Source organism: Plecotus auritus (assembly GCF_963455305.1).
Source record: "Plecotus auritus genome assembly, chromosome: 9".
In the NCBI taxonomy this organism is placed as follows: Eukaryota; Metazoa; Chordata; class Mammalia; order Chiroptera; family Vespertilionidae; genus Plecotus; species Plecotus auritus.
The window spans coordinates 110,023,697-110,047,795 of NC_137783.1; the positions used below are offsets into that span (position 1 = coordinate 110,023,697).

Sequence of the window (24,099 nt, forward strand, 5' to 3'; positions counted from 1 at the left end):
CATTCCTCACACTGCTGCTAGCAATATCTTCCTAAAAACAAGACATTCATAACTCTCATTAGCTTAGCCCATGCTGCCCTTTTAAGTTCATTTCCTGTTTCTCTTCACCTTACACCCCAGTCACAATGTATTACTTGAACACATTCTTGCTTTGGCTTCTGTTTCTACCATTCCCTCATCTTAAAATGCCCTTCCTCCCAATCTTGGTATATTCAAATCCCTTTATATATATATATATATATATATATATATATATATATATATATATATATATATTTCCTTCGAGCGTTCATACCAATCTGTCCAGTATTATAGTTAACTTGAGTTCATATCTGTCTTCTCTCCAGATTATAAATTCCTTAAATGCAAGAATCTTGTGTCTTCTCTGTACCTAGTGCAATGCCTTGTATGTAATAGGTGCTTAATAAATTGAATTTAAATGAATTTGAGATGAAAACTTGCTTTGTTGGGCTCCAAAGGCCCCCCCACTCTTTGCATGTCATTTCCTTTCCTATACCTGTGGACTATGGCTTTAATGATAGTACCTATGTTTGCTATAGGTGGCCTATGACATGGGGGATTACTACCATGCCATTCCATGGCTGGAGGAGGCCGTCAGTCTCTTCCGAGGATCTTACGGAGAGTGGAATACAGAGGATGAGGCAAGTCTAGAGGATGCCTTGGATCACTTGGCCTTTGCCTATTTCCAGGTAGGGGAGTAAGTGAGACTCACTGCTTTCATCACAATAAATGTAATGCTTTATATTCATGTTACAATTTTGTAAGCATTTTCATGTCTCTTAATTTATTTCATCTTCCTAACAGGACCAAATGTGAGTCAAGCAGGGCGGTAATTTTATTATTTCCGTATTTCATATGTGAGTAAACTAAATCTCAAAAGAATTCCTAACTTGTCACAAAGTTCACTTGTCCACGTCTGTCTGACTCTTAATCCAGTGCTCTTTCCAATGCACTGACTACTTTGAAATCATCATCTCCCATGTAGGAGGGCAGTCTTTCACCCATAGCAGCAACAACTGCATCGACAAATGTTTAATAGGTTCACGGTCAATGTAGATCACTTTTGCACTTTCAACAATTCATAACTCTTCACAGATATTTTGCCGTGATATTGCGAATGTCCAAGGAAGAAGTTTAATTGCTGTCCTCTTCCATCTGCAATCAAGTCCATTGTAATATGACTAGTGTCCAGCTATAGAGCTGGCCTTATTGGTCCATAGTACCAGCTCAATGCCTCCTCCAGTTTTTCCTTGACACTGTTGATCTTCGACCTGTTGTCCCTCACGTGGAAGCTCATTCCCCTAAATATGGGAACTGTCATCTTTTGGTATAGCTAACCCCATTTCCCAACTGCTTTGTACAGTCTTCAAGAATAAGCTGGAAAAGTAACTGCAGAGCCAATTCCTTAGAGTTTCCAAAGCTAATAAACCAGTTCTACTCCCTACATTCCTTTTTCTTTCCCCCTTTTTCTGAGAAAAGGGAGGAGGATATGGGCGGTCTAACCCCACATGTTGCTCCCAAAACGTATCTATTCTCAGTGCAGCAAATGGTCTGGTTCCTCTCATGCAAGTTTCTGGTAAGTGGATCTTTGTTATAAAACTTCCCAGGGTGCCTCTCCTAACTTTCTTGCTCAATTGCTACATATTAAAACTGAAATAGAATCACTGTGATGCAGCAAAGCACAGGAAGTAATTGAATTTTAATAGAGGAAGAAAATGGAGAATTGACACTGAGAGACTCAGAGAAGATAAACTAAAGCAGCTTACCCTGAAAGATGGGTTTTTTAATCCCGTGTCTGATTGTTAATTTTGTCCCGCCACCCCCCCCCCCTCGACTCCCGCCCCCATGATGACTTAGATTTCTCTTCTACTCACTGACAAAATCTCCCTTCCCACAATTGTGCTTTGTCTGGTAAATTTTATTCATCTTACAAGGCATAGCTCAGGTGTTACCTATTTTGTGAAGTCTTTCTTAGTTCTCCTGAGACTCCACAGACTCTCCTTCTTTGTGCTCTGACAGCACATTTTTTATGCATCAGTAATAGAACACATAAGACATTGTCCTATAGACCCTGTATGTTCCCTTTTTTACCCCCAGGAAATTAGAAATCAATGTCTGTTCATGGACTTTTCATTATCATATGAAATTATATATGGTATATACATATATATATATATGTATATATATATATAATTTATATACACATGTGTATATATAATATACCAGAGGCCTGATGCACGAAAATTCATGCAAGAGTAGGTCTTCCTTCCCCGGCTGCCAGCACCTGGGACCTGGGCTGGCTTCCCTCCAGGCCCAGCTTTGTGGGAAGGATGTTTGGAAGACATCAGTCTAATTAGCATATTACCCTTTTATTATTATAGATGTATACCATGAAAAAGTATATAATTATAATGTTATATAATTATATTTTATATAATCATACATAATATTTTTTCATGATATATTTTAGTAAAATATTATTTAGTAGTTAAACCATAAGCTCTGAAGCCAGACAGACCTAGGTTCAAATTCTGTGAAAACTTGGGCAATGTACCCCCTGAACCTCAGTTTTCTTATCTTTAAAATGGGAATAATAATGACTGTAGGGGATGGAAAATAATTTTCCTTCTAACCTTCTGAGTTCTTGGCTGAGACCTCCCTATAATAAAAGATAGATTAACAAGAGGAAAAATAAACAGAAGTTTACTAACATGTATACCTAATGTTAGTACATGGGAAAAACCTGGGGAAAATGAGTAACTCTCTGAGGTGACCTAAGTTACCACCTTAAATATCATCTTCAGTTTACAGCAAGTGATAGTGTAATAATTATGTATGGTGCCAGGTGGGGGCTAGACAGATCAGGGTGATCACTTTGTAAGTTATATAAATGTCTCATCACTATGTTGTACACCTGAAGTTAATATAATATTGTATGTAAACTGTAATTGAAAAATGAAAATAGAAATTTAAAAAAATATCAGCTTCAGCTAAAGACAAAGAAAGCAAGCTATGAGGAGAGGCCAGTTACGGGAGGTTACCCAGAAAAACATGGTAAATAAAGGTAAAGTTGTGCAGATTTTAATGGATAAGATTCTCTTGTGATTTAGAGTCATCCTTCCCTTCCTGGCCCACAGAGGGAGACACTTACAAATGGGGATTCCCTTTATGTCCCTTACAAAAGGGTAACACTACTCTGGTTTTCAGAATGTCTCCTGTGTCTGCTCTTTCTCAAAATATTTAGGTTAGAATAATTCTTATGCCAAAAAGGCATATTTTGGGATAGCATATTCTACTGCCATTCAATGCTCACCTCAAAGAGTTGTTGTGAGGATTAAATGAGTTCATACATGTAACACCCTAACACTGACACATATTTACTCAATACATGGAAGCAATTATGATTATATTACATACCACAAGTGTATGTTCTCTTTTTTCATTTAACTTTATTTAGTATACACATTTCCAAAGAAATTTAACTGAAACATAAAAAGTAATTCTAACATTGTTCTTGATAAAATATAACTCTATTTTATGAAAAAACCCTTCATTTTAAAAATACATAAAATTACATTATAGTCCTCTTCATTTCAAAAGAGTTGGAAAAACTATAACCCTTAGTTAATAACTGACATTATAAGAAATCAATAGATTATTTATTCCTTTGTTAAGTATAAAAAAGAATAATTAAAGATATTAAGTAATTAGAAACGATCTGTAAATCCCACAGTAGTGGAATGGCTAGGTCATCTGTGATGTAGCTTCTTGAAATAAAATGCACCCGTTAAAAATGCTAAATCTCTTGCACATTTATGTTCATAGCAGCACTATTCACAATAGCTAAGAGGTGGCAGCAGCCCATGTGTCCATCAAAGGATGAATGGATAAGCAAAATGCGGTATATACATATAATGGAATATTATTCGGCCTTAAAAAAGGAAATCTGACACATGTCACAACATAGGTGAACCTTAAGGACATTATGCTAAATAAAACAAGCCAGTCACAAAAAGACAAATACTGTATAATTCCACTTATATGAGGTATGGGTCAGCTTCATAGAGACAAAGCAGAATGTGGTTACTAGGGGTGAGGGGAAGAGGAAATTGGGTGTTGTTTAATGGGTACAGACTTTCAGTTTTGCAAGATGAAAAAAATTCTGGCAATTGGTTGCACAACAATGTGAATATATTTAATACTGTACGCTTAGAAGTGGTTAAGGTGGTAAATTTATTTTATGTGTGTGTTTTTTACCACATTTAAAAATAATAATTTTAAAATGCTGTCTCTGAAGACTAATTTTGTAATGATATATAAAAACCATTCCTGATAACCATGTTGAGTGAAACAATCAGGATATGAATATGTATATATCACATATGATTATAACTATATAAAACTATATGTTATCCAGAGTGCTTGGAGTGCCTGGGTTCCAGTGGAGCATTGTTTTTCTATTTCTCACGTTTTATTTATTTATTTATTTATTTATTTATTTATTTATTTATTTATTTTTAGATCTTTATTGTTGAAAGTATTACTTATGCCCCCTGTTTCCCCCTATTGACCCCGTCACCACCCTGTTGAACTTGTATGCATATATGCGTAACCCATGGACACTGTCTCGTATGTTTTATAACGTGCTTATTGCTCTTATCACTAAAACTAAAATTTTTTTTAAATATATATATATTTTTTGATTTCAGAGAGGAAGGGCGAGGGAGAAAGAGATAGGAACATCAATGATGAGAGAGAATCATTGATTGGCTGCCTCCTGCACACTCCCTACTGGGGATCAAGCTTGCAACCTGGGCATGTGCCCTTGACTGGAATCGAACCTGGGACCCTTCAGTCCACAGGCTGATGCTCTATCCACTGACCCAAACCAGCTAGGGCTAAAAATAAAAATTTTAATATGCAAAAATAAAATGACTAGAAGGAAATAGAGTTCTATCAGTTCACCATCATTTGAGAGCAAGGAGACAGCCCACCTAACCTGGTCTGTTCCTCAGGTTTGTCTGGAAAGTCCTGTTTACTTTTGCCCAAGGTTGAATGGCTACAGGAAGAGTTCATTACTATGTAGTAGGAATGTTTCAGGTTGAGGTATTCCTTTGCCTCCCTCCTGTTGGCAGCAAAACGGCACCAGGTGTTAGACCAGTGGAGTCAGATGGAACCTTGGCTCAGCAACCTCAGTACTTGAGTTCTGGCTAAGAAAGAATTCAGAGCCAAGATTCAAATACTACAAGCAAAAGTTTATTTAGAAAGTCACAGAGGGAAGAAAAGTGAGCCAGCTGGGCATGGGCTTAGGAAACAAGTTAGAGGCAAAAGAAGGGCCCTTGGAATTTAGGAGGAAGACAGAGGCAAGGAAAATGCACCTGAGGGAAGGGGGTGGGGAAAGGTGCAGGCTTGCTCAAGAGAGAGCCAAACTGGGTGCTGGTCTTGAGGGTTATTTACCTGAAGGTCCCAGGGGAGGATCTCAATAGAATATTCATCAGCTTTCCAAGTGTGTCCTTTCAGGGTTGTGGTCTCCACTGATTGGTCAGCGCCAGGTCAGGGGGTCATTAGTCAATGCAGCCGGTCCTGAGGTCAGCCATGGCATTGTTTATCTGGTTTTGCTGTTTTCCTGGGCCTGGGGCTGAAACAAAACTGAGGCCTAGATGTTATCCATAGGGGTTGAGGATTAAGGGAGTGGTCGTGCAAGGGCCAACATGGGAGTCACATGAGGCCTCTCTTGGGCCCCTTGTTCCTCCTCCAAGGGGTTATACCACATGACTGGTGACATGCCAGGGGAGGAAAGGTCAGGGTAGGGCCTGAGCCACATGACCAGCGATATGAAAGGTCAAGGGGGACTAATCCCCATGACCAACAATATGAAAGGTCAGGTCTGAATGAATTTCCCAGTTTTGCCCATTGCTAGGCACCCAAGGCTTTCCACCCTGGTGACCTGCTGTACCTGGCCTATCGTCATTGCTCTGCTCATGCCTGTCTAACTGCCAGCACACTTCCACTAGCTTTGTAGACTCCAGAAAGTATTGAGCCTGGAGAAAAAAATATATTTTTACTAAGACTTTTATAGTTTCATATTAAGTTTAATAATGAAATTTACCCAAATGATAACACCCTGCAATTACATGGTCTTGTATGCTTTAGGATTTGAGAACATTTTAAGAAAATTTATTTTTACTTATTTTTCTACCTTCCCTGGTAAGGGGGGTAATGTCATTGGTAAATGAGGAAACTGAGGAGACCTGATTTACATCAGGGCTGCAAATCCTGAATTAGGACAGAGAACCTCCCCATTTCTAGTCTGCTGCTCATTTCAATGAGTGTTATTATCTACTTATGGTAAGAATATTTTACAATACTTTCGAAAATCCATTGATTGATTTGGTCAGAGGAGATATCCTCGGTGCAGTAAACTCTTTTCCTTTTCTTTCTTTTCTTTTTTTATAGGCAGGAAATGTTTCATTTGCCCTCAGCCTCTCCCGGGAGTTTCTTCTCTACAGTACGTAATGATAAAAGATAAGCCACGGGTCTGAGTTACTGGAAATCCCTTCTGCTCTTGGCCTTTAATCTCTGCAGGTGGAATACAGCTATCTATTTTTATTTTTCTAATTTCACAATCTAAGTCACATTTCTAATTTTGGATTAAATCTTACACACTGATTGATGCATTGGGAGTGTAAGTGTGGGGGGAGTGTAAGTTAGTTGGAAAATGCTAAGAAGATAATAATCTGTCCTTTCCTCCTCCACCCCCAAACAGTTATATATTAACTAGAGGCCCATTGCACAAAGATTCGTGCAATAGGCCTTCCTTCCCTTGGCTTCCAGCACTGGTTTTCCTCCGGCACCCAGGACCCAGGCCTTCTCTCCAGCCAGAGTTTGTCGCCTTCATCTTCGCTGCGGCTGGAGTGCCGCTCCTATAGATCCCTTCGCCCCCTGCCCTCCCTCTCATAGCAGGCATCCTGCCCAGCCCAGCCACTCCGTGCCTGGAGCAGCTGGGCGGCAGCCACCTTTGTCCTTCTAATTTGCATATTCCCTCCTGATTGGCTAGTTGGTGTAGCGGAGTGATGGTCAATTTGCATGTTTCTCTTTTATTAGTGTAGATATTGCTCCAATGGGGAACAGGTCCTGGATTGGGAGCCAGTTTCTTCAGGGACATCTAAAGACCCAGGTTTGGGAAGTAGACCTGGGAACTAGTGAACTCAATGGGAGCTGTGTGTGCAAGGAGAGTGACTCAGCAGTATTATTCACCACATCTACAAAGAGATACCAGTTCTTCCTTTAAACCAGGGCTCACTTTGCTATGCAAGCGTAACTCCCCAGTTAGCACAGAAATGAGCTTGGACCCTCACCAGAGTTGAACAAGAGAGAGACTTTCTAGCTTAGCTCTCTGCTTGGATATTTTTGTGTAAAATTTTGGTAGCAGATGGCTTCCCAGATTTTCCTTTAATAAGATATTTAGATGCTAAAGAAAGATACATAATCAATATAATGTTTTAATAGTTATAAAGTATTTCATGTAGGACTTTACAGTGGTATTTATCTATCACTTTTGAATGAATCCACTTAGTAATATTATTCCATTCTGATAATTTGGCAAACCGGTAGGATAAGGAAGTAGCTATATGATCTGGAAACACGTGGGCAATTAGTGGTGCAGGCAAAATGAGAACCCAATGTCCCGTTATTTTTGTGCTTGATGTGGTAAAATCTCTGCCTCTCCCAGAGAACCCATATTGTGCACTATTCTTATAAGTGGATGAGCAGGACACAGCGAATTGAGATTCCCAGTTCTACTTCTGGCTTTGCAGTATTTTCATTGGTGTTTTGGGTTCATCATTTCCATTCTTCAGAATTCCATTTCTCCTCTTATGGGGAAAAAAAAAAAAAAAAGATGGTAATTTCTGTCCCCTCCTTCCCTCCTTTGTCAGGGCGGAGGTGGTGGTTGACGCACCCTGAGCACCACAGAGAAAGATGCTTTGGAAGCATTAGAGCAATTTAGCACCTTCTTCTGAGATGCACCGGGAATCACATTCAGAGGCTAGAAGGCCAGGGGTTTTGCCAACTCGCAGGGCTTTTTGCAGACAAAGTGGGCACAAGTAAGACACAAGACCCTGCAGGAACTCAGGCTAGAACTGAAGCTAGAACCCCCATGTCCCATACTGCTTTGCTCTGTGTCTAGGCCATTTAGGAATTTTGAAGGAGCTGGAAGAGTCAGGAATTAATTAGCTTCCAGTTCTCCAAGAGGAATAGGCCGGGCCTCTGCTATAGGGTTTGGCTCTCAACTTCTCTTTCATAGCATTCACTTGTCATGTTTCATTGTAATTACTTAATGTCTCTTCCCCATTAGACTGTAAACTCTAGGAAGTTAGCTCTAGCACAGTATTTGGTGGATAGCAGATGTTCACGGAAGATGCACTGAATAGATGACTAATTGAACGAATGAAAGGACGAAGATTGTTCCCTATGCAAAAAAAACTGACCATCGCACTGTCCTAGAGCTGCCATCCTGATGATCCCTTGGTCTAGGAGTGTTAGTTCCTCTTTCCTTTCCAAAGGCCTTTACCCCTTCAGATCGATCAGGCCCAAATCGATCTTTTTAAAATACCCGGTACTCTTCTGGCAGTGCAGGCCCCACATCCTGCTGTGCGGGGACACGGGAGTTACTCAAGGTGTTCAGGTGCTGGTTGTGGTGACAGTGAAGCTGTAGGAAACCGTGCTTGTCAATCTGCATTATTCCCTGCTCTGATTTCTCCCAGGCCCGGATAATAAGAGGATGGCCAGGAATGTTTTGAAATATGAAAAGCTCTTGGCAGAGAGCACCAACCAGGCAGTAGCGGAGGCTGTCATCCAGAGGCCCAATGTGCCCCACCTGCAGACCAGAGACACCTACGAGGGGTTGTGTCAGACCCTGGGTTCCCAGGTAGGATTTTCCAGAGAAAGAGAAAAGGGGAACCGGCTTGGTTCCAGGGAGAGAGTAGGATTGGGGCAATGTGAGGAACAAGGCTAGAAAAATGCAGTTTGAGGAAAAAAACAACACCTCACTTGGACAGCCTCAGTGACCGCATTCTGGATCTCCCACGGTCCATTTATGCTGTAGTTCCCCTAAATTCGTGCCAGCTCCTAGACCCTTTCCTCGTATGCTGACTCCAGCCTTTCCTTCCAGCCTACTCACTACCAGATCCCTAGCCTCCACTGCTCCTACGAGACCAATTCCAGTCCCTACCTGCTGCTCCAGCCCGTCCGGAAGGAGGTCATCCACCTGGAGCCCTATGTTGTTCTCTACCATGACTTTGTCAGTGACCTGGAGGCTCAGAAAATTAGAGGGCTGGCAGAACCGTGGGTGAGTGTCCCCAAAGCTTGCCAAGAACTTTCCTTTGTGCCTTCACGTGCCTGGAGTCCAGGAGTGTGAGAACAGACAGCCTGTGCAGCTAAACCTTTCAGCGGTTCGGGAGTTCAAAATGGCAGCCGTGCCGTAAAGCTGGTCCACGGTGGGAAATCACAGCGGTGGTTGCCTCTGGAGGGAGGGGACTGGCTGGGGAAAGGTACAAGTGACTTTCTGGGGTGTTGAAATGTGCTCTCAATGTCTTCTTAGGGATATGGAGTACACAGCTGTAGGCATTTGTCAAAGCTCACCAAAGAGTACACTCCAGTTCTGTGTGTTTCCTTGTATATCAATTTAACCTTAAAAAAAAAAAAAGTATCCTCCCCAAATGTCCATCATTCCATGTAATTGGTAAAAGAAAAAAAGGGTGACATGACAGGGTCAAGAGTGATATCCTGGTCCAGACTTACAGCCTTACAGAGTGGAAAGATGATCTAGTTCAGCTTTATTATTTTGTTAATGGGGAAACAGGCCCCGAGAAGAGAAGGGACTTGACTAAGGTCCCACATGAAGCTAGAGCCAGAACAGGAACTTAGAGGGGCAGTGATTGTCACGGGCTCCCTCACCTCCTGGTACCAGTTCTCAGGCTAAGTTACATTTGGTAACAAGCAGACTCGAAATCACCGAAATCTCCGGGACAGCAGTACAAGTCAGCTTCGTTCTCCCATTACATGTCAGCGGTGGGCTGGCTGCAGCTCCGCCCCCGCTGTCTTCACTCTGGACCCAGCCTGACAGAGCAGCCTCTGTTTGGGACATTGCCAGCCTCATGGGAGAGGAAACAGACCGAGATGGCAAACCACTAGCTGGCTCCTAAAGCTTCTGCTGGGGCGTGTCACACATTACTTCTGTTCACATTTCACTGGTGAAAGCAATGCATGCGGCTACCACTGCAGCTGAGAGAGAGAATACTGAATTCTTCCACAGGGAAGGCACTGCAAGTTGCTGTGCCAAGCTTGACAATGATGTAGAGGGGACGTTTAGTTGTTGCCCAGAAAATATGGCAAATATTTAGAAAAATAATACCGTCTATCTCACCACTCTAACATGTTGCACCTTTGTACAAATGGAATATGACCTGGCTCAGAAGTACTCAGATCAGGGTGCCCGGCGTGGTGTGCTGTTCATGCAGCACCCGTTCCTCACTCGTCGGGAGACAGAGCCTGCTGTGCGCCCACTCGCTGCGGGGGCTGGCTTCCGCAGAGAGATTAAGTGTGGGTCCTTTCCCTCTAGGGACGTGCTGCATAATGGGGAAATAGAGAACTACAATACGTTGTGCTATGTGCTGTCAGAGAGGTGTGTGCAGGGAGCCGTGTTATGGCAGCATAAGGAAGCGCACCTTCCGCTGAGGGAAAGGCAGTTGGGTGAGGAGTAGCTGAGGGGAGAGGAAGAAACAGAGGGCTTCCCTGTGGATGTGAAATTCATCACAGTGACCAGGTGGCAAAGCATATTCCAAAGACAAAGCAATGTGCAAGGACCTGAGTTGCAACGTGTTCAGAGAGTGGGGGAAGCTCTGTGGCGGATGTGGTGGAGGTGAGGCTGCACACTGAGGCACCATCAGAGGTGCTGTAAAGACCACAGGGGAATTTGGATTGTATCCTGGAAGCAGGGGGAGAGCTATCAGACAGGGAGTGGCGAGATCCGGTCTCCAGGTTTTAAGGAGGATTCTGACAGCAGACATGGACTGGAGGGGAGAAGAGCAGTGATAATCATTTCACCTAAAAGCCAATCCAGTGAAGTATAGAATCTTTGTAGAGAAGGTTTTTGAGATGATTAAGCTCCACCGGGGAGCTGAATGATGTATTTTCAGTAGCTTTGGCTTCTCAGGGAGCCAGCAGGAGCAGTTGGCCAGCAGCTACTTTTTCCTGAGAACAACTCTGTTGCCGTAGTAACAGGACAGAAGGCTCATCCAGAGATACTCACTCAATCCCTCGTGGCCAGGTCATCTATTTAGATTGCACAAACCTTGCCACACTCCCTGTCCCCCAGAAGTGTCTTGCTGGGTGGCTGATCCCTGTCTGGTCTTTGGCTCTGCCAGGAATAAGCCCGATTTGTGTGGTGGCGGCTGCCCCATAGGAGCTGAGCACAGATGCCTCAGAGGCTTGTGTTGAGTTTATCTGCTTCCTAGTCACTGTGCCTTTCCCAAAGAATGCTTTCACCGCCCCCGCCCCCGCCACTATCCTCCCGCCCCGCCCCCAGCCCCCCCCCCCCATCCATATTCTAGCCATACTTAAAGGCTCGGCTGAAACCCCTCACCTCCATTGGCCCATTTAGCCCTGCCCACTTTCATTGGTTCTTTCAGTAGAAACATTTTTTCAGAGTACTTTTTGGGGGCCACATACAATAATCCCTCCCTCTTCTGAACTGAAAGCTTTGTCACTAGTTGTTTGGTGCTTTCCTTTATTCTGCCATTTATATGTTGTCTGGTATATATGGTATCACTAAAAGTTTCATGGGTGAGCATCCTGTCCCCCCAAAGAGACTGTAAACTAGCTGGGATCATATATTGTCCTTCTTGAAAAGCCTTGCCCTGTATCATACGGGTTGCAACCAAAGTGATCTTTAAAAGGTTGAATCTGACCATGATAAACTCTCTAATGGGTTACTTTTGCTTTTGAATGATTACCAGCACCTTGGCCTGGCTGCTGCCAACCCCTTCTGTAGCATGTCCCCCTTGCACTCCACTCCCTAGCTGCACTAAACTTGCAACTCCATGCGCGGGTCATACTCTCACTAGCCTCCACACACACTCTGCTCTCTGCCTGAAACGCTCTTGCCTTGGCTTCTTTTCACCTGCATGATTCCTGTTGCCTTTCGGGCATCCTGGGAAGCCCTTCTGTCCCCATAAAAATGGCCTATCAGGGGTGGGCAAACTTTTTGACTCAAGGGCCACAATGGGTTCTTAAACTGGACCGGAGGGCCGGAACAAAAGCATGGATGGAGTGTTTGTGTGAACTAATATAAATTCAAAGTAAAGGAGCGGAGGGGAGAGCAAGAGAACCCTCCGCTCTTTCGGCTCCGCGGGCCGGATAGAACAGCTGAACGGGCCGGATCCGGCCCGCGGGCCGTAGTTTGCCCACGGCTGGCCTAGATGCTCCTCAATATTTCGATAGCATCCTGTACTTGCCCCTTAGGGCACCATTGCATGACTTACGTCTGGTTTCATATGTTGTATTTCCAGTGTTTTACACAGAGAACAACCAATAAATATTTGTCGCCCCAAATGAATGATTTGTAGGTGTACAATAAGTAATCGTTAAAGGAACTAAGTGCAGAGTGGTTCCTTAATGGTGGGGGTGGGAAAGCAGAGATTCTCTAGGATTTTTTTTAACCACTGCTGTTGCCCTAAAAGAACAGGAGGGAACATCTCTCCTCTCTTCAATGAACAACTGCTGAAGGATTAGGTAGAGGCAACATCCATCCCTACTGATTTCCTGCATCCTGATATTGACAGGAACTCCCAAGAATGTGTCGTTCCCATGCTGCAGTTTGTAGCTGGGGAAACGGGTCCAAGGAAAGGAAGAGGCTTTTCCAAGGGCATCCACCTGGTTTAAGAGCAGGAACAATAACATAGAAGCCTCCAGGAAGGAAAAGGGTTTTTATCTTGTGCAGGTCATTGCCCCGAGTTCTGCTCTGACTGCATGTAAAGTGCCAGGGCTGGGCCTTTAGACAGCACTCTGCTCATCTCCTCAGTATTGAGCACCCACTCCCTGCTAGGCCTTCTCTGGGCCCTGGGGGTACAGCACCGACAAAAGACCAAGTCCTTGCCCTCATGAAGCTGACATTCTGATGACAGATGCCGAAGAAAATGCATCATCATAAAAATAAACATTACTTTTCTTTCTATCTCTGTACAGTGCTTTTGCGATTAGAACCCACTTTATTTGAAAATAATGTTGCCCTGGCTGGTCTATGTGGCTCAGTTGGAGCATAGTGCCATACACCAAAAAGTGGTGGGTTCGATTTCCAGGCAGGGCACATATCCAGGTTGTGGGTTCAATCCCCATATCACATCACATCACATCACATCACATCAATGTTTCTCTCTCTCCCAAAATCAATATAAAAAATAATGTAGCCCTAGCTGGTTTGGCTCAGTGGATAAAGTGTTGGCCCATGGACTGAAGGGTCCCAGGTTTGGTTCCAGTCAAGGGCACATACCTCGGTTGCAGGCTCCTCCCTGGCCCTAGTCAGGGCACGTTCAGGAGGCAACCAATCAGTGTGTCTCACATCAATGTTTCTTTCTCTCTCTCCGTCTCTTCCCCTCCCTCCTTTCCACTGTCTCTAAAAATCAATGGAAAATTATTCTCAGGTGAGGATTAACAAAAAATAAAAATAAATGTAAATTTTATGTCCAAACGTTCAGTTAAATTAATGACTTCAAACCTGTTTGCTTTCCCCCCGCCCCATCCCTCCAGTCAGGCAGTTGTAGCAAACAGATTTTGATTCCCTGTAAGGAAGGGCCTTTGTTAGAGTTGCTCGGAAGGAATAGGCTGCCTCTGAAGATAGAAAGTTTCCTCTGTTAGAGGTGTTCATTTAATCCAGCAAACACTAAGTGCTTACCATTGGGCAGGCCCTGTGCCAGACACTGGGATACAAACAGCCCTTTTTCTTACAGAACTCACAGCCGTTCGGATGCAAAAGGGATTAGACTATTACTTTGTTTCAGTTTAACAGACCTTTACTGAGTGCTTACTCTCTACCAGACTCAGTGTTAAAGATTATTTAAACTCTGAGATTTTGGTCACTTTTTATTTTCAAGATCGATAACTATTACTAAATTAGTATCCTGTGCAAAATACCCTGTAATTTGGGAGGAACTGGCGGTTGTTAGGTTTATGCTTTCGGGGGAAGAGTGGGGGTGGGGGTTGGGGGCGTGGGGCATGTCTATGGCAATGACGGAGTTCTTCCCTCCGCATCATAACCACTTGGACTTTCTCTTACATTCTTCCCGTCAGCTGCAGAGATCTGTGGTGGCATCCGGCGAAAAGCAGTTACCCGTGGAGTACCGCATTAGCAAAAGGTAAGAGGGTCCCTTCCTTGTCCGGAACTCTGGCCATGCCTGCCGCCTGCCTTCCAGCCAGTCGCACAGCTGATGAAGGCCAGCAGCTGCCCTTCGGGTGCCATCGGAGATGCTGCCGGAGAACCTACAGTTGGTGTTGATACCTGTACATTCTTGTTGAGCAGGAGACATGGCCACTCCCCTGCCCCAAAGGCCTCTCACAGGTTGTTATATGGTCTGAGGACTTAACTAGGAGCCATTAGGGAAACACTTGAAAAAGCTCCTTTGCCCTAACCAAAAAAATAAGTGTGTGGTTGCTCTAACCAGGATTGCTTTTCCAGAGAATACGGTCCCATCCCTCTTTGTAATTTGACTTTCCAAGATTCCATTCCCACATCCTGACTCATATTCAAAGCATGACTTGCCAGCGTTCAGGCAAGAAGGATGACTGGGATCTCTGGACATGAAGGCTTTGCTGGAGGGGCAGATTCAGCTGCCAGAGCCCAGCCGACCCCCTCCTTCCACCCCTGTCTCCCCACCCCCCACTGCAGTGCCTTATTTACACTGTAAGGACAAGACTGATGATACAGTAAGAGGGTCCCCATCGCACCATGGAGATGAATGACACATCCTTGGGGAGAGGCTAGACCGCAGGCTGGGTGGATAGTTTGTGGTGTCTGGGAAGTGAGGTGAGGGGTTGGGTCTGGTCCATTTAGGAATCTTTCACATTAGGAATTATCCTCTAAGCTTTGGAAGACACATGTGACCTCAGCTTCATTGCTTTTCTAACCTTTCTGACATCCCAGTGTCAAAGAGAAAATTAATCTTTAGGGCAGTAGATCTTCTCTTTACTTTTCAGGTAAAGAAACTGAGACACTCGTTACCTCTTCTTCCTTCCCATCACTCTGCCTCCCTTTGAACTCTGGTTCTGTCCTCACAACTTCACTATAACTGGTCTCTTAAAGGTCACCGTTGAACTCCTATTTGCCAAATCATATTCCTCCCACAAACCTTCACTGACCATCCGTTACCCACAAAGTGAAGACCAGGTTTCTGAACACAGTGTCCATAGTGTTCTCCAACATGCCTGAGCCTATTGGTTCAGCATTGTCTCATGTTACTTGTTTTCACTTCTGTACACACTATCTATTGTCACCCCTCCATGTCTGTACTTACGCTGTTTCTTCATCCTGGAATATCCCTATGTCTTTTCCAGCTCTTAACTTTTATGCACCCTTTAAAATTTGGCCCACTTGTCACCATCTTACCGCAGTGCCCTAGTCAGAATGATGTCTTCTTCCTCTGTGCTCCCCAGCACTTTACTGTAAAGACTGGTTCTCATTTTTTCACTCTTCCTTGATCTGTACTCAGTCACACTGTGTATCTTCTCCCATGAGCTTTTTGATGCAACAGCCTTGTCTTGAGTATCTTTTAAACCTAAGAGCACATAGCACAGTACAGTGGTCGGCAAACTCATTAGTCAACAGAGCCAAATATCAACAGTACAACGATTGAAATTTCTTTTGAGAGCCAATTTTTTTAAACTTAAACTTCTTCTAACACCACTTCTTCAAAATAGACTCGCCCAGGCCGTGGTATTTTGTGGAAGAGCCACACTCAAGGGGCCAAAGAGCCACATGTGGCTCGCGAGCCACAGTTTGCCGACCACTGGTAGTACTTCCCTTGCACTCACTTCCCTGGGACCTACATTCTGATCCCAAATCCTCCACTTTATCACAACCTCAACAAGACATTCAGGAAAAGAGACTGAACTTTGCTCTTTGGCCTTTGACCTATCCTGGTTTGTCTTGGAGTGGGGCAGAAGAGCAGAGATTGTTCTGTGTTTTACTGCAATCACCCACATGCAGCTTACAAATCATCTTCATATGCATTGACTCTCACAATCTTCCTCAGTCTGTGAAGTAAATATTATTATCATCCCCATTATATAGATGAGTACAGTGAGCCTTAGAGAGGTTAAAGATTAAGTGCCTGACATAAGGTCACACGGAGGATCAGGGACTGCTCTTACTATTTTGAATCCAAAGCTTTTTCCATTGCATGCAGCTGTTGACATGCCTCTAAAACATAGCAGTTTTAAAGGCAGGGTTTTGTCTTTTTCCTCTTTGTATCCCAGCGCCTCATGCTTTGAGCCTTCAATCTTCACAGCACCTAGCACAGGGCCTGGCATTCAGTGAGGAGCCTCAGACAATGTTTGTTGAATGAATGAATGTGTGGATGTTGAGGTGGAGCATAACAGACTTAGCATGAGGAGCGAGTAGGTAATTAGGCATCCACGTCTATCTTCCTGTCTTCCCTGTCTTCCTTCCTCTGGCAGTTGACATCATTCATTCACAGATATTTAATAGTTTTTCATAAGATCACTAGTGCTCCAACCTATTATTTGTTTTAGTGCCTGGCTGAAGGACACCGTTGACCCAATGCTGGTCACCCTTGACCATCGCATTGCTGCCCTCACGGGCCTTGATGTCCAGCCTCCCTACGCAGAGTATCTCCAGGTGGTGAACTATGGAATCGGAGGGCACTATGAGCCTCACTTTGACCATGCTACGGTAACTATGGGGTCAGTGACCAATCTCCTGGGGTGGAGAACCAAAGTGTCATTTATTTCTCTGAGGCAGAGCTCTTATAGGACTCCCGTGGAAAACTAAGTGAAAATTCTTGTTCCAAGAAGATCTGAAAGCCTTGGTTTCAAGCTGATTTCTGGTAACCCATTCTCTTATATGCCACCATCCCCCTCTCCATCATTTGCTAGTGGGGAGAAGAATGTGGCCTGTCATAGTCTTCTCTATCTTCCTTCACCCGAGGACTCCCCAAGGAAGACTGTCCTTCCTCCAATCACTCTCTTTATCTACATACATATTTTATGATTCTATTTATATGAAATTTCTAGAAAATGCAAAACTGAAGGAACAGAGAGTAGATCAGTGGTTGCCCGGTATTGGGGGTGGGAGTGGTGATTGACTGCAAACAGACGAGGAAACTCAGTTGAGGGAAGTGTCCTAAAGTTGGATTGGTGGGATGGTTGCACAACTTTTAAAATTTACTAAACATCATTGGATGGTACACTTAAACAGGGTGAATTTCATCATATGTAAATTATATCTTAATTAAGCTGTTCTATGACAAAAAAAAAGGGTATGTGTTTTCAACATATAATTGGGAACTCCAGTCTTATGACTTGGTATTACTACAGAATAATTATCTGTAATATTTTATATGTTTATTTATTCCACCAAGAACCTGAAGGTGCAATTAAACCCTCATACAGTTCTTTCACTACTAGCAAGGAATTGTGTTTTATAAGTGTCTAACAAATTAGTAATAAAAAAGTATATTGAGTACCGAAAAGCACAGATGGGCACAAATTCTATCAGGTGTAACTCAAGACTATATCCCACCTGTGACACCCCCATTTTTCTCCTCCCTGTATTATGGTGGAATCCTGGCTGTCATTCTGGTGCCAACTGCAAAAAATAACGATGTTTTATTTTTGTCTCAGTCACCAACCAGCCCATTGTATAGAATGAAGTCTGGGAACCGAGTTGCAACATTTATGATCTATGTGAGTCTTGCTCTGAACCAGGGCTTCTTACCTAAGGACTATTTATGTCTCTCTCTTATTTTATAATTTTCAAAGCAATTTCAGGTGTTGATTTTATCTGATATTCACAACTGAAAAGTCTCCAGGAGATACAAATCAAGACAAAAGTCTTCATATTAAGAGAGCACATCCATAATTCTAAATTTGGTGGTGAAACACCTTCGCTGAGGTTACCTAGAGAGGGACTAGTGACCTGGGAAAGATGCAATCAGTAGTTCCTATGATGCCCAACTTTCAAAACTAATCGTTGTAGTCTAAACAGTGTTCTGTGAGCCACAGGTCATGATCCATTAGTGGGCTGTGAAATACATTTAGTGGATTTGGTCAGTATTTAAGAATTCTGAACAAGAAGAGAATAAAATGAAGTGGAAAATAACAGGGGGTATCTTATGTAGTAATATTTTATGAAACATTTACTATTTCAGGGTGTGTGTGTGTGTGTGCGCGCGCGTGCGCGCGTGCGTGCACGTGTGTGTGTGTGTGTCTTGGGTTGTGATATAACAGATGTTTCTCTCTGAGGGTCTCAAAGTTTGAATCTACTTATTGTCGCCTTCAATAAGGATGTTAATTTAGCTAGAAGAGTAAAGAAAGGGGGAATTCCTAAATGTCCTTCCTCCTGTGGCCCTGCAGGCAAACAACAATTGAGTAGGCTTCTTTAATTCCTAAATTGGGTAATTGTCTTTCAGTAAGTATTTCTCCCAGAATTGAATAGAACAGGGGAGGGAATCTATGCAGAAATGACATCAGAGGTCAGGTAGGGCCGAGTAGGGCAGTCAGGGGCTCTTTCAACTCTGGCTCTTCCTCTGGTGTTTCAGCTGAGCTCGGTGGAAGCTGGAGGAGCTACAGCCTTCATCTATGCCAACTTTAGCATGCCTGTGGTCAAGGTGAGTGGGGATCTGGTCCCAACAGATGGCTGTAAGGTGAAGAACTAACATTCTAGCTTTCATGTTGTCTGTGCTTGCAAGCTTATTCCGAGGGGGTAGGGACAAGAAGAGGTCTTTCCCTCAGAATCAAAGATAATCCCTCAGTCTTGATGACCACATGTTATTGTGCCTCTATTTTTATTTTATTTACACTTATATTACAAGTAGATGATTACATGTGTGCCTTCCCTATTATAGTAGAACTTCTCTATTACAATAGAACATAAAATGGAACTTTTTTTTATTAGACTTCGGATCCTCTACAGCACCTGGTCCCCTCAGTCATTGGTTCAGTAAACATTGAGGGCTGGAGGCACTGAGGGTACCGAGGAAAACTCATAGCCCTTGTCCTCCAGGAGCTCACAGAGAAAGTAACAGGCAGTAACAAGGTATGGCAATAGAGCTATGAAATCCTGTGAGGCACAGAGGAGGGCCAAGTAGTAAGAGGTTTGTTTAATGAATGAATATTTCCCCCAAATTTTAGACCAATCAATCAATCAGGGATGGCAGCCCTTATTAAATTCAGGAATGAAATTAGGACAAATAAATGAGATTGTGCCTATAAAGCACTTGCCACAGTGCCCTGCACATCACAAAGCATTCAGTAAGTAAATGCAGGTATCTATGAATACTCAGGGGTTGGCGCAGGTTAAAGTAAGTCTATAGGAAGTATAGAGGGGGAAAGCTGGGTATGGAGGAAGAACATATGACTTGGAGTCCAAACACTGGACTTGGGCGTCTTGACCTTGTTCCTTCTTAGTTGCATTATTTAAAACCCCTGGGCCGGCCTCAACATCCTTGCTGATAAATTGGGGAGTGTGAAAATGCTGGCTTCCTAGGGGTGTTATTAGTGAGTGCCTAAGGAAGGGTAAGTGTCTGGATTAAGTTCTTAGTTGTAAGAGGAATGTTTTATTCCACCTTGTGGATTTTTGTTGTGTGCATCTCCTCAGTGATTCAATGACATCCTCTACTCACCTTTCTCCTAGCACTTATCACACTGGCTTGTCCTGGTCTCTTTTTATATGTCTCTGTCCCAAAAGACTGTGAGCTCCTTAGAGCAGAATTGGACATGATTTGTCTCTGCATCTTCAGAGCCTGAAGCAGGGTAGGCCCTCAATAAAGGACAAATGAATGAATGAATGAATGAATGGCAGCTTATGCCACTTTGTGCCATTTTGTGCATGCCTTGCCCCCAACCTGCATGGGAGGCTTTCATGTAATGACATGCATGCATTTGTTCTCAGTCATGTGCTTCCCAAGGAATGACTGGGGTTGGGGTCATTTTGTTTTCAGAATGCTGCACTATTTTGGTGGAACCTGCATAAGAGTGGTGAAGGGGATGGTGACACACTTCATGCTGGCTGTCCTGTCCTGGTGGGAGATAAGTGGGGTAAGGCCTGCCTTTCTGGGTGTCAGAATGGGGTGAGGGGTTCATAGTGAAGTGAAATAGGGGTGGATGGAAAATAGCATAGTCCTCTCACTCTAAAAGCTTCATTGCAGTGCCACCTTATAGTGAGATGATCAGACTCTGGGGTAGTTGCCCCCAACAAATTGGGAGCCCCCAAAGGGCAGGGATCCTATCACAGAGCAGGTGTCAGTAAAGACTACTGACCTGACAGACAGGCCTGGAGGCAGATTGTGCTGAGTCCTAGTCCTGTATCCCAGGGAGAGAACCATCCAGTGCCTCCCCATGAGGAGATTGTCAAACAAAGAAGAGATAAATAAGTAGGGGACGTGTTTATGTAATATGTGTGTCCAATAGCACTTAGCTCTGAATACAGAAAAAGGAGAGGGACTCTCATGCTGAGATGGACATTGCCAGGAAGGGCCACCCTTTTCTCTCATTACTCTGGAGTGGCACCATGGGGGAGGTGGGCTCTTTGGAGCTACATGAATGAAAGATGACTGACCTCAGAATCCACAGGTTTGAAAATTCGTCTATAGTAGACAGGGCCTGTCAGGACTTTTCCTCAGGGTCAGTGTCCTCTTTGCTATTTATCTCTGCTAGAAGCAACATCTTCTAGTCTGTAGCAGGACTGGGACTAGGGTCAGGCAAGTGAGTTGCCTGGGTGCAGAATTTAAGGGTGCAACCCTGTGGTGAGCACGGCCACTGTTTGTTCTGCTGAGCCTGCTCTCTTCTTCTTCCCCATTCTCCCCCAGTGGCCAACAAGTGGATACACGAATATGGGCAGGAATTCCGCAGACGCTGCAGCTCAAGCCCCAAAGACTAACATGTTGGCAGAGAAGTTGATGAAGTCCCATGGCTTTCCTGGCAAGCCAGAAGCCAAAAGCTATGGATTGGAGAGGAGAAAGGAGAGCATCCTTCTGGAAGAGGGCCTTGTCAGCACTGTGTTCCTTGCAAATGCGAGGCAGGGAAGTGCTCTTTATCAGGGCTCACCTGAGAATTCACGGAGAAACCATTCACATTGTTTCTTCTCCAGGCATGGGCACAGTAGAAGGGGCAAGACAAAGGATGGGGCAAAAGGCTGGAGAGAGAGGCTTCTGGAGATCAGAGACCCTCTGTTGGGAACAGGATATATCAATGGTCTCTGGGGCTTGGTCAGTGGGGCTTTTGCCTTTTTGAACCTTGACACCAGGGTCCCATAGGTGCAGTGAGAACACCTGCAGGAAGGGCTGGCCGGCTCCCATGGCTTTTTGCCCTTCAGCCTACTGACTTGTGCTGAAGCCTAAGCAAGCAGTATCTCCATATCAGGAGTGTACTTCATATGGTAATTTTTTAAAGCATAAAGCAACTTTTTTGTATCATGATTTTTAAATACTGCCATTAAAAAGGTTTACAAATCATTTTCACACCGAGAATATTCTTACATTATAACAGTGAGTGGAAAAAGCAGAATGCAAACTTTTTATTTACGCCATAATCTCAACTTGGCTCACCTCCCACCATTCCCCTCTCACTCTGTTCCAGACACATAACATTATTTCTTTTCTTTTTTTTTTAAGATATTTTTATTTATTTCAGAGAGGAAGGGAGGGTAAGAGGGAGAGACAGAAACATCAGTGATGAGAGAGAATCATTGATCGGCTGCCTCCTGCACACCCCTTACTGGGGTTCAAGCCCGCAACCCAGGCAGCACGTGCCCTGACTGGGAATCAAACCGGTGACCTCTTGGTTCATAGATCAACGCTCAACCACTGAACCACACCGGTGGGCACATGACATTCTTTCTGTTCCTCAAAACCACCATGCTCAGCGCCCTCAGCACCATTCCTGCTTTCCAGACCTTTGTATTTGCAGCTCCCTCAACTCCTCCCTGGCCAAGCTCTTCTCATCATTTCACTCTTGGCTCAGTGTCACTTCAGAGAGGCCTTCCCTGATCACCCAGCCTTCTAGCCAGTGTCCTTCAGATTCACTACTTTTATTTTCTTTAAAACAAGTTTCTCAAATTGAAATTACTTGATTCATTTAATTGTGGCCAATTGCCTTCCCTGCAGGATGAGTGCTTTAAGATCCCACTATATTTTGTAAATGCCTCTATTACAGCTCCGATCTCACTGAATTTCAGTATTTATTTGCCTGGCTGTTCACATTATACTCTGCTCACATCCCAGTATTTCTGCTGAGTGAGCCTGGGTTCTTTAAATCGTCTTACTAAGTTATTTTTATATAGGAAAGGAAAAATAATTTTCCCTGTAACTTCTGTGTTTGTAGCTGAGACCTCTCCAATTAACAGATTAACAAGAGGAAACACGCAGAAGTTTATTAACATGTATAAATCATGTATACATGGGAGACACTCGGGGAAATGAGTAACTCCCTGAGGTGTCAAGAATTCAGGCTTAAATATCATCCAAATAGAGGAAGGGGAGGGAGGATGTAGGCCTCCTTAGGAAAGATGAGTGGGCCCTTAGAAGAATAGATGGGAAGGAGGTATGATAGTTTGCGATCGTTTGTCTGGGTGTGGTGTCCATTTCTAGTCTCCTCTCCTGTGATGAGTCAATCTTTCCTGCTTGATGAAACTCCCAGGGAGGGATTCATGATAACTACGTTCCTTTTGGAGGATGTGTCTTTAGGCAGATAAGCAGTTCTAGAGAAAGTCTCCCTCTGCATTTGCTGTTTTTCAAAATAATCAGTATGCCCGAGCAGCATATGTGGCATGTTCTGCTACCCTCAGTCACACACTGCCCGCCTGCCTCCTCCTGCTCCAGAGGAATGGGCCCGAGACAGACAGCTGTCTGTGGGCGGCATGGCTCCCCTTTCTTCACTGCTGCGGGGATCAGACCTGGGCCTTCTCGGAACGGTGGGTGGGTCTGAGCTAATAACAGCAATGGTGAAGTTGATCAGTTTCCCATGTGACGACACCTTTCCAAGGGCTCATGTGAGTTAATGAAACTTTAAAGGCTTGATGAATTCATGCTCACCCCAAGCCTATGAGGTCCATCAGTTTATTACCCTCCTTTTACAGAAAAGAAGGCAGAGAATTAGGTAATTTGCTATAATCCCACAGTTTGGCTCTAAACCTTGTGCTTTGAAACCACTACTCTCACAATATCTAAGAGGTGACAATTTTCAAACATCCAAGTGACTGAAATTCAAGAACTGTCTGTCTGCAAATGAAGCAACAATGACTAACAGAGCATTCGCAGGCCCAGGCCCAGGCCCAGGCCCAGGCCCAGGAGTGCTGTGGGGGTGAGAAGTGCTGGACGCAGTCAGCTAGTAGGGAGATGAGACATTCATCCGGAGTTAAATGTTAGTGAAACATGATATGAAAATGTTGCTTGCAATAAGAGATGAATTATTGAATGCTTCAATTAAGAGCTGAAGGGGTCATTGTGGCTTGGGATAATTGCGATTGCCTCATGTTTATTTAAATGACATTACCAAGGTGCGAACTCAGTGCCAGGCCTTTAGGAACACCAGGAATGGAAAGGAGAATTCTATGCTGACCCTACCCAGACCCTCAGGTTATCACAAGACAACACAGTCATACATGGAGACAGGAGCAGAGCACCGAGGCTTCAGGGTAAGGAGAGGCTGACCAGGTCTTGATGACATGGGGTGGTCCTGGGAAGGGTTTGTAGAGGCACAGAAAGAGGAGCAGGGTGGGGAGGAATGACTCTCCCTAGAGCTACAAATAGTACCACCGTACTTTTGGCCAGTATGTTAGTTTTAAAATCA

The 24,099-nt window shown here is 43.9% G+C and overlaps 1 protein-coding gene across 1 annotated transcript in view; it reads left to right on the forward strand.

Annotated features, from left to right (window-relative positions):
* Positions 1–21,769, forward strand: part of P4HA3 (prolyl 4-hydroxylase subunit alpha 3) — a 34,286-nt gene extending 12,517 nt beyond the window's left edge. The window contains exons 4-13 of the mRNA XM_080642149.1: positions 561–710; positions 6,478–6,529; positions 8,787–8,950; positions 9,194–9,370; positions 14,368–14,432; positions 16,825–16,984; positions 17,935–17,997; positions 18,852–18,920; positions 20,253–20,349; positions 21,120–21,769. Coding sequence (XP_080498275.1) covers positions 561–710; positions 6,478–6,529; positions 8,787–8,950; positions 9,194–9,370; positions 14,368–14,432; positions 16,825–16,984; positions 17,935–17,997; positions 18,852–18,920; positions 20,253–20,349; positions 21,120–21,190 — 1,068 coding nt within the window. The 3' untranslated portion in view covers positions 21,191–21,769. The remainder of the gene's footprint in view (positions 1–560; positions 711–6,477; positions 6,530–8,786; positions 8,951–9,193; positions 9,371–14,367; positions 14,433–16,824; positions 16,985–17,934; positions 17,998–18,851; positions 18,921–20,252; positions 20,350–21,119) is intronic.
* The last annotated feature ends 2,330 nt before the right edge of the window (positions 21,770–24,099 follow it).